This window comes from Takifugu flavidus, chromosome 21, assembly GCF_003711565.1.
Source record: "Takifugu flavidus isolate HTHZ2018 chromosome 21, ASM371156v2, whole genome shotgun sequence".
Classification (NCBI taxonomy): Eukaryota; Metazoa; Chordata; class Actinopteri; order Tetraodontiformes; family Tetraodontidae; genus Takifugu; species Takifugu flavidus.
The window spans coordinates 9,159,773-9,172,841 of NC_079540.1; the positions used below are offsets into that span (position 1 = coordinate 9,159,773).

General features: G+C 42.6%; 2 protein-coding genes across 4 annotated transcripts; one reads left to right on the plus strand and one right to left on the minus strand.

Moving 5' to 3' along the window:
* Window positions 1-1,026: 1,026 nt before the first annotated feature.
* On the minus strand, window positions 1,027-2,864 carry fam221a (family with sequence similarity 221 member A). 2 transcript variants are annotated; one of them, XM_057020030.1, is made up of 5 exons: window positions 2,357-2,864; window positions 1,879-2,052; window positions 1,632-1,792; window positions 1,453-1,526; window positions 1,027-1,370 (listed from the first exon to the last, which is right to left on the minus strand). In XM_057020030.1, the coding sequence occupies exons 1-5, from the start codon at window positions 2,419-2,421 to the stop codon at window positions 1,236-1,238; spliced, it is 609 nt and encodes a 202-aa protein (XP_056876010.1). In that variant the 5' UTR covers window positions 2,422-2,864; the 3' UTR covers window positions 1,027-1,235. The 2 variants fall into 2 exon arrangements, with proteins under 2 accessions (XP_056876010.1, XP_056876009.1); XM_057020029.1 differs by having other exon boundaries at window positions 1,602-1,792; window positions 2,357-2,841.
* Window positions 2,865-2,875: 11 nt separating this feature from the next.
* On the plus strand, window positions 2,876-6,626 carry ccdc126 (coiled-coil domain containing 126). 2 transcript variants are annotated; one of them, XM_057020032.1, is made up of 3 exons: window positions 2,876-3,015; window positions 4,708-5,318; window positions 5,393-6,626. In XM_057020032.1, the coding sequence occupies exons 2-3, from the start codon at window positions 5,081-5,083 to the stop codon at window positions 5,620-5,622; spliced, it is 468 nt and encodes a 155-aa protein (XP_056876012.1). In that variant the 5' UTR covers window positions 2,876-3,015; window positions 4,708-5,080; the 3' UTR covers window positions 5,623-6,626. The 2 variants fall into 2 exon arrangements, with proteins under 2 accessions (XP_056876012.1, XP_056876011.1); XM_057020031.1 differs by having other exon boundaries at window positions 2,883-3,173.
* Window positions 6,627-13,069: the final 6,443 nt, after the last annotated feature.

A 13,069-nucleotide genomic window follows, 5' to 3' on the forward strand; every position in this document is an offset into this window, starting at 1 on the left:
GCTAACATTCGGACACAGGTGACTTGAGAAGGACCGGGCGCCGCCGCCGTGATACTGATCCTCTCTGACTCGCCACCTGCCAGGCAGAAGCATCTGAGTGGGAGCAAATCCTCATTTAGATCTCCATTAATTCTATTGGAATATTTCCTGAAAGTGGGCCGCCGGTGGAGAAAACGCGGCCTGCTTTGGTCTCTATTCACGGCGTGGATTAAATCAGTTCTCATCTGCCGTGAGAAATGGGATTAATCAATCGTAGACAGTGCACCTATCCGCCAATTAAGACAGGCGCTCATCACAGAACGCACAGCTGCTGTTATTTTGGTGACAAGTCGCGTGGGCGGATTTCTCTCGACAAAAGGGAGCGAAATCGCACAAATCTCAAGCGGATGAAGTGACCATGCAGCCTGTGTGGGCCAGAAATGACGCACTGCTGCAAAGATTTAAGACGCTGAAAGACTGGGCGTTCTAGCAGATGATTCTAGGAGTTCTCACCTTCTCCCCAGGACTGTGTGGGTTTTCTCCAGGTGCTCTGGTTTCCTCCCACATTCTAAAACCATCTACATTACGTTGGTTGGAGACCGTAAATTGCCCCTCTGTGTGACTGAGTGGTGTGTGCGCGCTGCTGGTGACCTGTCGAGGGTGTATTCCTGTCTCGTACCCAGTGAGCTGAGAAATAAGCTTCGGCGATCTGAGACAATAATTAGGAATAAGCAGCGGTTGATGGAAAAAGAGCAGAAGTACGAGATGCTATGACGCCTGCTGTCCACATCAGGATGATGTCCTGTAGGGAGAAGCTGTCTTTGCTGCCTGTCTCAGTCATTTTCCCACTCACATCACTGGCCTCCAGTCACGTGCGCAGGACGGACCAGGATTGTTGCTGTGGAGCAGCAGACGGAACGGTTCAAACTTCCTGGGCTGATACAGGAAGCATATCCGCTGCGGTGCCGCGTTGGAGGGTGAGGTCACCATCTTCAGGTCGGGAACCGGCGGACGATGGCTCCCAAAGACTAAATAATTTCACCAGTGTTCTGGGTACATCTGGTTTTATTATACAACAACTTCAGGCGTGCAGCATAGGCGCTACACTGTTCTCTGCTGCCCTCACATGCCTCTCACAGGAAGGTTTACAGGATTTCCCCTTCCACAAATCTTCCTTTTAAAGTCCATGGCAGACCTTACCAACGCAACATCCCAAACTAGGAAAACATGTGTATCATGTCATGTGAAATGGATTCTCACGAGTTGCTAGTTTCCAAAGAAAGATAACCTTCACACAAGGAGCTGAACCCTGTCAGTCCCCCCATGGCGGCATACGGGACATCCCGGCCAACTGGTCGACCACGTGCCTCCCTCTCTGATTTGGTCTCAACCTGCCAAAAAAAAAGGTTACCATGGTTTCAACTTAAAACCTGTTTTAATCGAGGGACTGTCTGGATTTTAGAATGTACTCACCAAGGTCTGATGGGCAGAGCTGGGCTGCCCACACCCACAAGTCATGGTACTCTGAAACCCCCTACAGGAACCACCTAAAAATAGTATTGAAAATCATTTTAAATATTTATGTGCTATTATTCTTGAGGCGGTGGAGATTTTGGACGGACATTTTTTGCAAATGTGGTCAGCAGTTTCACCGTGATCCTGGGGTAAATGCTTGCACTTGCAGCGGACATGGTTGGAGCCAATCTGAGGAACATATAGATAAGCAGAGCAGCGACACCCTCTGACCCTGCATGGCAGGCTGAGCGGTCGCTCACATGGAATCTCCTCAAAGTCCACCTTATGCTGCTTGTACCTGGACAAAAAGACAGTGTTCTTACATTTGGTGTGTTTTAAAATACAGAGAAGAATTGCAAAATAATTGGTAGTACTGGATGTTACCTATGTGTGCAGAAGCACTGTGTCTCAGGCCCAATGAGCTTGCAGTCTATACCTCCTGGCACACCAAAACTTACATACAGCCGGTTCTTTGCTCGCTGAGGCACAATTTTGCTCTTGTATGCCTCATATTCCTCTGGTGTAAAAAGTTTTCCTCCATCATCATCACCAACAATTCTTGAAATGTAAAGAAAAATGGGAGGAAACCAAAAAATCTACTTTAATAAAAAAATGTATGTGTGTGTGTTTCTGGGCAGCTTGGCATGCGTGCGTTCGTGTGTATGTGTGTGTGTTTCTGGGCAGCTTGGCATGCGTGCGTTCGTTTGTATGTGTGTGTGTGTGTGTGTGGTGTGTGTGTGTGTGCATGTGTGTGTGTGATCCTAATGTATTCAACATACATGCAGTATTATTGCTACAACAGGCTGAAAAAATAATTCCGACCTGCAATCAAAAGGCAACAGGCTCTAGTAGCAAGACAAACCTTTTGTATTCCAAATAGTCATCCACGGCCTTTTGAGCTGATTTGTCCAAGCTTATTCTATTCATTTTTCAAATCCATCAATTCTCTGAACAAGGGCAGCGTTGACAATGCAGTTAAATGTTGTTGAAGGCCAACTTGAGGTTGCTTGGAAACGGTTGTAGATGCCCCTCTAACGGTGGACAACTGAATTACACCAGATTACCCAAAACGTGCACAGAGCGCAGGTGATTTCCGCAGGTATTGCGACTTACACCCGTAGTATAGTTTACATACTAAAATATAGGCAGCAGGGTTGCACGCTTTATGAACAAAGCCCCTTGCTGTCTTTGTAGAAGAGATCATATTCCAAAGATCCTCCTGGTTCCGGAACATCATCAAAATCATGTGTTCCTTGGACCTTTCTGAAAATTTGATTAAAATCTGTTCGTATTTTTGGGGGTTATTTTTGTTTCCAAACGAATAAAGCACCGGCTGCCGCATAAGTGTTGTGACTTCATTTCCCACAATGCCACAGTATGACGCACGTGAAAGACGTCCAGGGCACCATGACAGTCAGCATAATTTCTTGCGTGGAGTTTTAGCTACCGACTTACGAGAGGCGATGGATCAGTGGAAGTGAATGCCAAGCATCAGTGACGGCTGTCTCTGGATTATGAGAAGTAAGTTTTGCGGAGTTCCAACGGATATTTATTCTGGCGACAGCCGAGACAGCTAAGGGCCTTCCAACGTCAGCCGTTCACCGGAGCCAGAGGCGCAGGCTGCAGCTGCAGTAGCGCCGCTTCATCTCCAGCTCTTTTGGCATTACTGACACCTCAAGGTAGTTCCACACTCAGACAACTCACTCAGCACGCTTGCGCTGGGATTTATCACACTTGTGGTTGGTGTTTTGCGATTTGTTAAGCGCAAAGTTTTACCTTTTTAACAAACGCGCTAACGTGCAGTGAATTTTAGCTTCCAATCAGCTCGAGCAACTACTGACTGTTGATGCTCATTTCAACGTTGACATAGAATTTATAATCGTTTGCTTTAGTTCGTTTTATACCTCGTGCAATGGCTTTACACTTTACTGTGTGTTTAGAACGGTTGATTACTTGGACATTTATTGGATATTCACGTGGTAAATAGTTGTGTGTATCAGCCGATTGGTCAGCTTGCAGACTGTTGAGTGACATTTATGTAACCTGCGTTTTTAATGTGTAACTGTTAGAACAGATGGTTTACTGCCAGTCTGTGCTTTATCACAGCCAGTCATCCTATTAAGCACTCATTTAAATTCGCTCCTGAACAAGTCAAACACCCATTGCCTAAAACTGCTGTAGTTGTGGTTCTTCATGAATTAATGATGTGGCTCCTACATAAGCTTCAAGGGGTTTATGCACACTAACTGTAGGGCAAAGAGACTTTTAGGTGTAGATTTGTAGATGCCACATGTTAACACATCTGCAGTCTGTTTCGGAACTTTTGTCTGCTTTTATCGCCACTTCTATCGTGGCCTCTTTTTCTTTCCCTTGGGTTCAACAGCAGATTATTTAAATGACACGATACTGGGAAGAATGGCTCAGAGGATACTGTTACATTTCTTTTCATAATTAATTCCCCAATTCACTGTCCTCTTTTTTCCTCCCAATAGGTATTGTCACTCCCACCCCTGGGAGAGCAATGATAAAGAACGTGGTGACAATTTTTTAGGAAGTGGGAAATTGGCTTGTCTTTAGCCCTGAATCCAGCTTCCTCTGTGTGTGCATTCTTCAGCCACATGCTGTTTGTCACTCAAATTACCTTAGTGTTAATTTTAAGAATAAAATACCTCTTGACCTGTACATTATACTCTGTCTCTGGTGTCGCAAAGAGGTTTTTGTGAAATCTAAACCAGGAGAATGGTTTCTGTTCTGTCAGGGCTGATAGACATTTAGAATGGGCTATTGTGATATTGGCCTGTCTGAGATAAGCACTTTAGTCTAGCTAGGACATCCCTTTTATCTTATCACAGTGCCAATAATATTTGGGTTGGGTTTGTTAGTCTTCAGCATATCCAGAAATCCTCAGTCATAGTAATACTGACCTCTGTTTCTTGGTTTTCTGCCCAGATAGGGGATGTAGGGGTCCAGCTTTTCAGAATTGTAATGCATCACATCAAACACATCCATGTTGTGGTGAACTTTGGTGTTTTTGTGCGACTCGTCGATCTGCTAGATGTGCAACGGTCCCTCCACATTTTACCTCAAGGACGACAAAAAAACTTTTATCACCCTAGTTATAGGATCTTCGGGATAAACTAATATATATAAATATAATATAGATTTGTTTTTGTCTTGTTTTTTTCTCTAATTTCATTCATCTTGTTTCTCCAGCACAGCTCACCATGTCCCTGGACCCTCTGCTTGAATGCCGTGTAGGTGTTTTGGAGTCATAATCTGCACCCAGGGCACCTTTCCAAGATCCCATGACTGCTGGAATTACCTAGTATTGCTTGGAAGTGGGCTGCGCGTCTATAGGATTAGCTGGTGTAAGACACTCTTTCCACTGTATGGATGACAGGCTAACACATTTATTTTGAGTGAGGCTCTAAAAACATGCAGTTTAAATTATGATTTCTTATTGACAAGACAAAAGAAGAGATTTTTGCAGCAGAAATTAAAAAAAAAAACATTCTAGAAAACGTATTGATATACGTACTGTGAGAGCCTTAAGTTTGTACTTTTTAGCTGACTGTCACACTGTACAATGCTGGGCACGCTCCTCCGGAGAAATATGTCTCAGAAGCTAAGCCTGCTGCTGCTGGTATTCGGACTGGCGTGGGGACTTATGCTGTTGCGCTACACTGTGCAGCAGCCCCACAATCAGAGCAGTACAGAGTTACGTGAGCAGATATTGGAACTGAGCCGACAATACGTCAAGGTCCTGACAGAAGAGAACCAGAATGCGCTAGGTGGACTGCAGGGAACCTCTATGGCTGGCTATGGTATGAAATTAAATATAAATAAGGATTAAAGGTTAATTCCTCATTAAATTCACCTTCTTTTCTGTTGCCCACAGCTGATTTGAAGAGGACTATAGCCGTGTTACTGGACGACATTCTGACACGGCTGGTTAAGCTTGAAGGGAGGATCGAGTTGGTCAACACAACCTCCACCAATACTTCCCATCCAGCAAGGGGCGCCAGTTTGCCTGGTCCTGCTGCCATGTTGAGAGCCAAGAGGGAGACACCTGGCGGCCTGCCCGGGACGTCACGGCTTCACCAGCCTGTACCTGTTAGACCCCATTAAAAAAGAAAATCCCTCTGCGACGGACAGGATGATCCGTCTGTGATTCTGAGCACATTAGACTTCCTCCATTGTTTATTGATGATAAAAATCATCAGTGAATGGAATGCAATACTAAGACTTGGATAATGCAGATTTTTGCGCGATAGATCTGATCTGCCTGCTCAGAGACATTAAAGTGGACTTCTTTGTTCTATTTTCTATCATATATCAATATTTATTTATGCATACCAAGATTATCTATTTGCACTCTCGGTTACTTTGCCTTCATTTTTTTAAATGCCATATGTTGATCTATTGACTGTTAAAGCTAATTTAGCTTATTGTTTATTCTTGAAACTGCAGATGATTCATACTATCACAAGAAAAGTTGGAAGTTGTCCCATATTTACTCATTAACAAGGCTGCTTCATTAAGTTAAAAGTCAGAGATCAATTTTACTATCTTAAAAATATAATGGGTTTTAATAGCCTTGGTTTCTTAATACAGTACAGAAGATTGTACCTTATTGTACAACCCTGGTTTATAGAACAGCTCAAGCATAGTTCATAAGGAAAAGATAACCCAAAGAATATTTGCACTCTATCTGATGAAGTTCATCATTGCTGAGTGTTGTTTAAGCTCTTAGGATGCAATGATTCCTGTTTGATGCTGTATACATGTTGAATGCTGATGAATGAGGGGATATGGAGGAGTGGGTCATGTTAAATGTATAATGTGAGCAATTTTGTAGCCCTGAGTTGCTGTTAAGATGACTGCTGTGCCTTGTTCGGGGTTCATCTGATGCTGACAGTCATTTTTAAATACAAAAGAAACTTAGGCTTTAATGATACCCGAGGGTTGTGGACATCAGCTCATATTCGTTTTTATTTTGTACAGGACACATTTCTGACAGTCGTTTTGATGAGTAATGGTTCCAAAATGGGACACTGTTGAGGTTGTTAAGACATTTTAGGCCACACTTGCTAAATAAATAAATGCTGAATCTACAGAAGAGGTAAAACGGGCAGCTTTTGTGAGAATCATTCTTATAGTATTTTCTTTAGACTTTGTTTTAAAGACACTGCAGTTGTATCGTGGTCTGATTTTTGAGTACCGGTATTTTAAAAGTAGCATTTTATGTGGGCAGACGAACGTTGGGACCGGTTTTAACAGAGCACTTCCGGATTGCCAAAGAGTAAAACGTGCCCGGATGTGACGTCAGCACACACCCACTGTCCAGCCTCGCAGCATCTTCCGTCGCTAAGCGGTCAAAATTAAACTGCACAACACCGAGGAGCTGTTCACTTTCTTCATAAATAGTCATTTCTTAAATGCACCGGACACCAAGTGGCAAGGAAAGTGGAAATTACGAAAGGCTGGTGAGCATCCTGTTGAATGGTACAAATATGCGAGTTGGTTGGGTTTTTTTTTAGCGCTTTTCTTCGGTTTGGCTGCTGAAAACCGACACTTGGAATGCAAAATTATTGAAAACTCAAAACGTCGCAGGAATTATTTAATTACTTTGAATTATGGTTTAAATCACTTGTAGTTTTGCCTCGAATCGACAAACTAGAAGACGGCATCCGATTCATTGCCTTCGAATTGGGTATTTAAGGTGGATAAGAAGCTGCAGGCTACTGATAAAAGTAAATACCAACAGTTCCCGGCACAATTCTGCAAAACGATTAAATACGGAAGCCCAGAATAAATCTTCAATCATATCATTTGCAAAGCAGTCGAGAAAATCTGACTAGAAGAAATGCTGAATATTATTGCAATCACAATTGTACTTCTATTTAAACGGAACACAAGTAAATACAATTAAATTTAAAGAGCCCCTACTTTACACCTATGATTAGATTGCGTAACTGTAACATCGAGGAATGAGAATCTATTATAATTTAATTTAAATTTAACTCTAAATCCGTTTTTTTAATTTCTATACTGTGTATTTGAAGGTAATTTAGTAAATTGTGTTATTTAGAAAAGTGGTGTGCACCTCATGTTTGCATTTTCCAAAAAATGCTGTAGTTTATTTTAAAATGGTTTATACCAAAGCCCAGGATACTAAAGAAAAGCCTGTGCAGGAAAAATTCTTCCATCTTACATGGTCAAATCAGAATCTTATGCAAAGTACTCGCATTATTTGTGTTAATGCATCTAGTCTGACTCATTTGCTTTTTAAATTCCTGACTATAATCTCTTTTAGTACGGTTGTCATTCACCAGGTCCTCAGATTGTCTTTTTCCCATCTTTTATACCCTTTTATTTAAAAAGTTAATTTGTGCAGTTTTTCCCTCATTTTTTTAAAACAGAATATGGTCTTAATTTTCTTGAGTCTTCTTTTTTCATTAAGGTTATTAGTCATGAAGGATTTGAAGAGATTTATCCATGAAAGATGAAGGAAAAAACTCTAGAAGGCTAATGAAAGAGCAAAACATGGAAGTGGAACGAGAGGAAATATTGTGATGGAAGAATGCTCTCGGATAGAAGCACAGGAAAGGGAACAACAGACCCGGGATCGGGAGCAGGTCCCCCCTCCCGGAGCCCATCCAATCATACAGTATCCAGATCCCACTCAAGGTATGTTGTTATTTCTTCGTCCTTTTGGAGAATCATTGTACAACCACGTGCCTCCTATAGTGATTATTTTGCCGCATTTGTTGTTTTTAACACTGAGAAACATTAAACCAGCTGCTAGGTTGGTAACTATCAGCTGCTGTGTACAGCATCCTCCTCATTTTAACCCTCATTCTACAACTTACTTATTTACAGTCGTGCAAAAATCTCTCCTCAATCAGTGGTTTTCATGGCTCACTCTCGGAGGCACTTAAGTCGCCACTACAGCCGTCCGGGATCTCAGTTCCCATTCTTTCTGGAGGGGGTCGTGTTCTCACTCTTACGGCCCAGAACTGCTGTTGGAGCAGCCGCAGTATTTCTCCTGAGTCGGACCGGCGCCACACTGGCAGCAGGGTGAGTGGAGAAACATCAGAATTGACAGCGTGGGTTATTAGACTGGGATCATTAAACTAAACCTGTGCGTGCAGCCATTTTCAAAAGGGTTTTGGGTGGTGGGAGATTTGCTGACCTTTGGCAAATGATTCCGTTGTCAGCTTTTTCACGATTCTTTGCACGTTTATGTTTCTGCGGTCATTATTGCACGGCCCTGGATTTTATTGCCTTTTATAACCTGCCTCTTTTAAATGGAGAGCTGCTTTCACACCTTAATCAGAGCAGTAAATCAGCGGTGTGATTCATGTTCAGCGGAGAATCGGAGCAGGTTGGAGCTGTAGTACAGGACAGAGTGCACAGCTGGGGGTCTCTGCGATGGTGCCACCTAAGAATTGGGATTTCCAGAGCGCTACTGTGTTCAGTCTTCATCTCGACCCCTCCAGGTAAAACCCGACACCAGCACGGGTCTCTGTGTGCTCTTCGCGAGTCTCAACACCTCAACACCTGAACGAGGGGTTCCCCGCCATGGTCCCCTGAGTGGGGGGGGGCAGTGCGGTGTGTCACCAATGCTCAGCTCACTCCTGTGGCTTTCATTTACATTAAGGATTCCAAAGAGGTAGGAGTTAAATTCTTCTTCCTTTGCTCACAATCTGCACGTTTTTGCTTTGTAAAAATGTGGTCAGGTTGTGATTCCAGGACAGCACCACTAGGTGTCTGCCTTGCTACTGTTCTCACTCGCGCATCCTATACGAGGAGGTTTTTGTAATGTCAGAGGGCTTTTAAAAGCATCTTTACCTCCAGCCATGGTTTGTATCTACCTGCCTCTTATGTTCCACAGGCAGAGGAGCAAGACCACAGCATGGCGCTAGACAGTAGACAACTGGGCCGCCCAACTCGGTAAGACCAGCGCCACATTTAAAAGCTTCACGTTTTGGGCCACACGATTTAAAACAACTGATGCTACTTGTGTTGTAAATAAAGGCCTTTTCGTTCCAACAGTAGCGGCGGCGGCAGCAGGTGGGGGAGAGATTTGTGCAGTCAGATTCTATGAGTGAGGTTGCTGGAGCAGGTGAGTTATTCATGAGCAGAAGAGGTAGTCTTGGAAGGAAAAGCATTAAATTCAGTCTCTTTGCAGAAGCAGAAGCTCTCCTTCACCAGACTACAGCCGATACAGGTCCCGCTGGCGGTCTCGCTCCGAACGGGCTACGTAAGTGTAAAAAGGAAATGCTACAGGCATCGCGGATCAGCGCTCTGTTGCAGGACCTGAAATCACGCAGCTGTTAGCACGAGTAGTGTCCTTACGGCTTTTTTTTTTTTCCTGTTTAAGGGCGATATGAAGACGCTTCCTCCAACTTCCCAACAAAAATTGAAGTTCAATCCTCCGGGGTGTTTCTGGTGGGAGGGTTCATGTGAATTGGTTGGTATGATCAGAACTTCTCCATTGGTTGAGGTCTTTCATGGTCCTTTTGTAAATACAAATGATCAAAAACTCTAAAATTCAGTGTTGTTCCTCAGTCTAAGGGTGCATGAAGCTGAGCTGTGTTTGTAGGTGGGAGCGTTTCCCTGAAGACGACCAGCACTAAGGTGTAAAGCATGATAGGTTATACTTTATGAAGGCGTTAAAGTTGCCCCGGAGCCACGCTTCCAACCCAGAGGTTTCTCTTATTGAGGCTGCCCAGACAGGAATGAACAGGCAAGGACTTCTCGAGAGGTTTTCTTGATGTTTATTGTAATAATCAGACGTTTCACATTCTGCATACATTCCACACATGTTTGATCTGTTGAAGATGGAGGTGATGTACATTCTATATTGGTTTATTTCAAAACTGTCCACCTAATGAGTGGGTGAGATGTTGACATTGGACACAATCCTGAAGTTCCTCACAAGTTTTAAAAGAAAGGAAGGCTGCGAGTCAACCTTCCACCCCCAATTACGAGACTCTTCAAATGAGGGTAATCACTGCTGCTGTGTCATGGGGGCCCCTTGTCCTTTCACACTGGCTCAGAGATAATGCATGAAGAACCAAGGTAATTGTTTGTTCGAAGGGTCAAAGTATGAGGTCTCCCCCCACCCACTGAAGATTCAACACATGAGGATCTGACACCAAGGTTTCCGCTCTAACTGGGTTAGAATCACCGGGAATTCATGTATGTGTCTGATTAAATCGGTCGACACGACAGATTTCAGCTGATGTTAATCATTTAAAGTTATGCAAACATTCCTCAGTGGAGTAAACTTGGTTCAGGCTGCAGAAAACATGGATTGTATGTGTCGTACACGTCCAGCGTTGTCTCACCTGTGGTGCTCACTCGTTGGACGCACACACACGTGGGTTTTGGGTCAAAGAAAGGACACGCATCTGCTTAAACACACTGCAGCCGTAAAGAATGTTTGGAGTAAGTGCATGTTCCAGTTTTGGTTCAGGAGCTTCATCAAGTCGTTGGTGCAGTTGTTCCTGTATGCAGGTTAGCGGCACCACCTTGATGTTGCTGTTAAATCTTTAGGTTGCTGTCCGGTGATCTTGGTTGCCCGGTTGCTTTGGACCGTCAACACAAGCTGAGTCAGCAGTCAAGCTTCAAGGAGGTGCAGGTCCTGAAGAAGACTTTCCAACATTTTAATTTATGCTCACTTAAAGTTTAAACGGTGGCAAAGAATGCAGCATAAATACATTAAATATCTCCATGTTTGATGGACAAACAGCTTTATTGTGCCAGAAGTGTTGATTTTGTACTTGGGAACTAGTGTGGCAAAATATTTAACCATACATTTTTAGTTGGGTAATTAATCTTTTTCCTCACAACAATGATCCAACAGCAATGAAACAGTTTGCCAGAACTTAGTACGTCTTGTTTTTAAAATCCTTCTTAAAATGCCCGTAAACATTTTTTCATTAAGTTAATTATATAAACAATATGCCCTTTATGATTAAATCATAAATAACATCTATTTAAAAAGAACAACAACTTAGAAGTCAATTAAGATGTAAAATATGTTTTGTAATAAGATCAAGCTTTTTAAAAATGCAAACATTGAAACCTTTTTCTTTTACATATTGACTATTTTGGCACATTTTTTTTCTTTTCAAACCCTTGTATTAAAAAAAAAAGCAACAAAAGGCTGAAACTAGTAAACAACAACAACACGTGAAATATTCCCATACTGAGGAGACAAATCTGCCAAAGGTGCTGCTGCGATGCGTGAGTCTGCAAATATTCATCCAACTGTGCGTGAAAACATCAACGTTGTTAAACGTGTTAAACTGCCTCACAGCAAAAATTCACTGCCTTTGATCACAAAAAACTACATGTGGAAATAAAAAGAAAACAGAAATTTTCCAAACATTTCTGCGTCTTTACAACGGAATCAGTTGGCTTGCAATTAAACCTTTTTTTTGTTGTTTTTTTTTTTTTTTTTTTTTTAAAAAAGTGGAAATAGTGCAGCAAAATGGTTAATATGATTTGAAAGATTTTAATGTTTTTTTTAAAAAAAATATCTACCTATTTACTGAAAAACATCCGTCATTTAACAACATTTAATTCTCTGTGTAACTTGCTGATCCACAATGTGTAGATACGGATTTTGACCAAACTTTTGTTGAAAAAACAAAACAAAACAGAAACTTGAACATTAATCTCCAAAATAAGTTGTTAGATAATCCAAACATAATTAAAGAGTCATATTTAACTTGTTCTTTGGACAGCTGTTTGAAAGAAAAGTATTTTGAGGCCATAAAGTGTTTTGAAGAGGACATAAACCGCCATTTTCTAATGAGATGAAGGGTGTCACCCCACATGACGGTCTGAAACCACTTTCTTTGTTTTGGAGATTGCTTTAAAGTTCCTTGGTGGGGACCAGAAAACGCAAACTGCCGTGTCTGGACTCCAAGAAATTAGTTTTTCCCCATTAACCTCGCCGAGGAGCAGCATTTCCATCAGTCATCTGCAAAGTTCCAGCTTCGCCTCAACATGGCGTTCACCACAGAGCTCCCTGACTGTCCGAAGCGGTCAGGCAGAGGATTTAATGCTTACTATTAAAGTGGTGGGGTTTTTGATTTGTCCCCTACACAATGCAGCAGGAAATAAATATAAAGCATTCTCACCAGAAAACAGAAATCCTTTGATTCAGTGGAGCCTAAAGGTCTTTGGAAAAGAGCAAATGGCGACGTAGAGCCTACTTCTTGGATTAAGTCCAGCATCTTAAACTTTCTCTATACGCCCAGATTTACCTTAACAATATTTAGCAGCCCCCATCGTTTAAGGGTTTCTTCAGTGATCCCTGGCTATCTTAAACCTCTTTTTTTCCTCCCCTGCACAGACATTAGCCGCAGCTACTTCCCCAAATATAGGATGCAGTCGAGCCCGAAACTTTATGTCACTTTGGCCCTATGGAATTTGTCCATCGCGAGGAAAATGGGGGCGGGGTGACTTTTTCTGTACATTCCTCGGCGATACATTCACTTCTCCTCCTGCAGCCACATGCGGAGGAGCTCCGAGGCTGCAGTCATGCATCCGTTCG

Excerpts from the sequence above, each read along its gene's own strand:
- fam221a (XM_057020029.1), bottom strand. The coding sequence starts at position 2,421 with ATGAATAGAATAAGCTTGGACAAATCAGCTCAAAAGGCCGTGGATGAC. Across the intron at positions 1,793-1,878 it reads CAGTGCTTCTGCACACATAG|GTACAAGCAGCATAAGGTGG; the intron begins GTAACATCCAGT and ends CTTTTTGTCCAG. Across the intron at positions 1,371-1,452 it reads GCTCTGCCCATCAGACCTTG|GTTGAGACCAAATCAGAGAG; the intron begins GTGAGTACATTC and ends TTTTTTTGGCAG.
- ccdc126 (XM_057020032.1), top strand. The coding sequence starts at position 5,081 with ATGCTGGGCACGCTCCTCCGGAGAAATATGTCTCAGAAGCTAAGCCTG. Across the intron at positions 5,319-5,392 it reads AACCTCTATGGCTGGCTATG|CTGATTTGAAGAGGACTATA; the intron begins GTATGAAATTAA and ends TGTTGCCCACAG.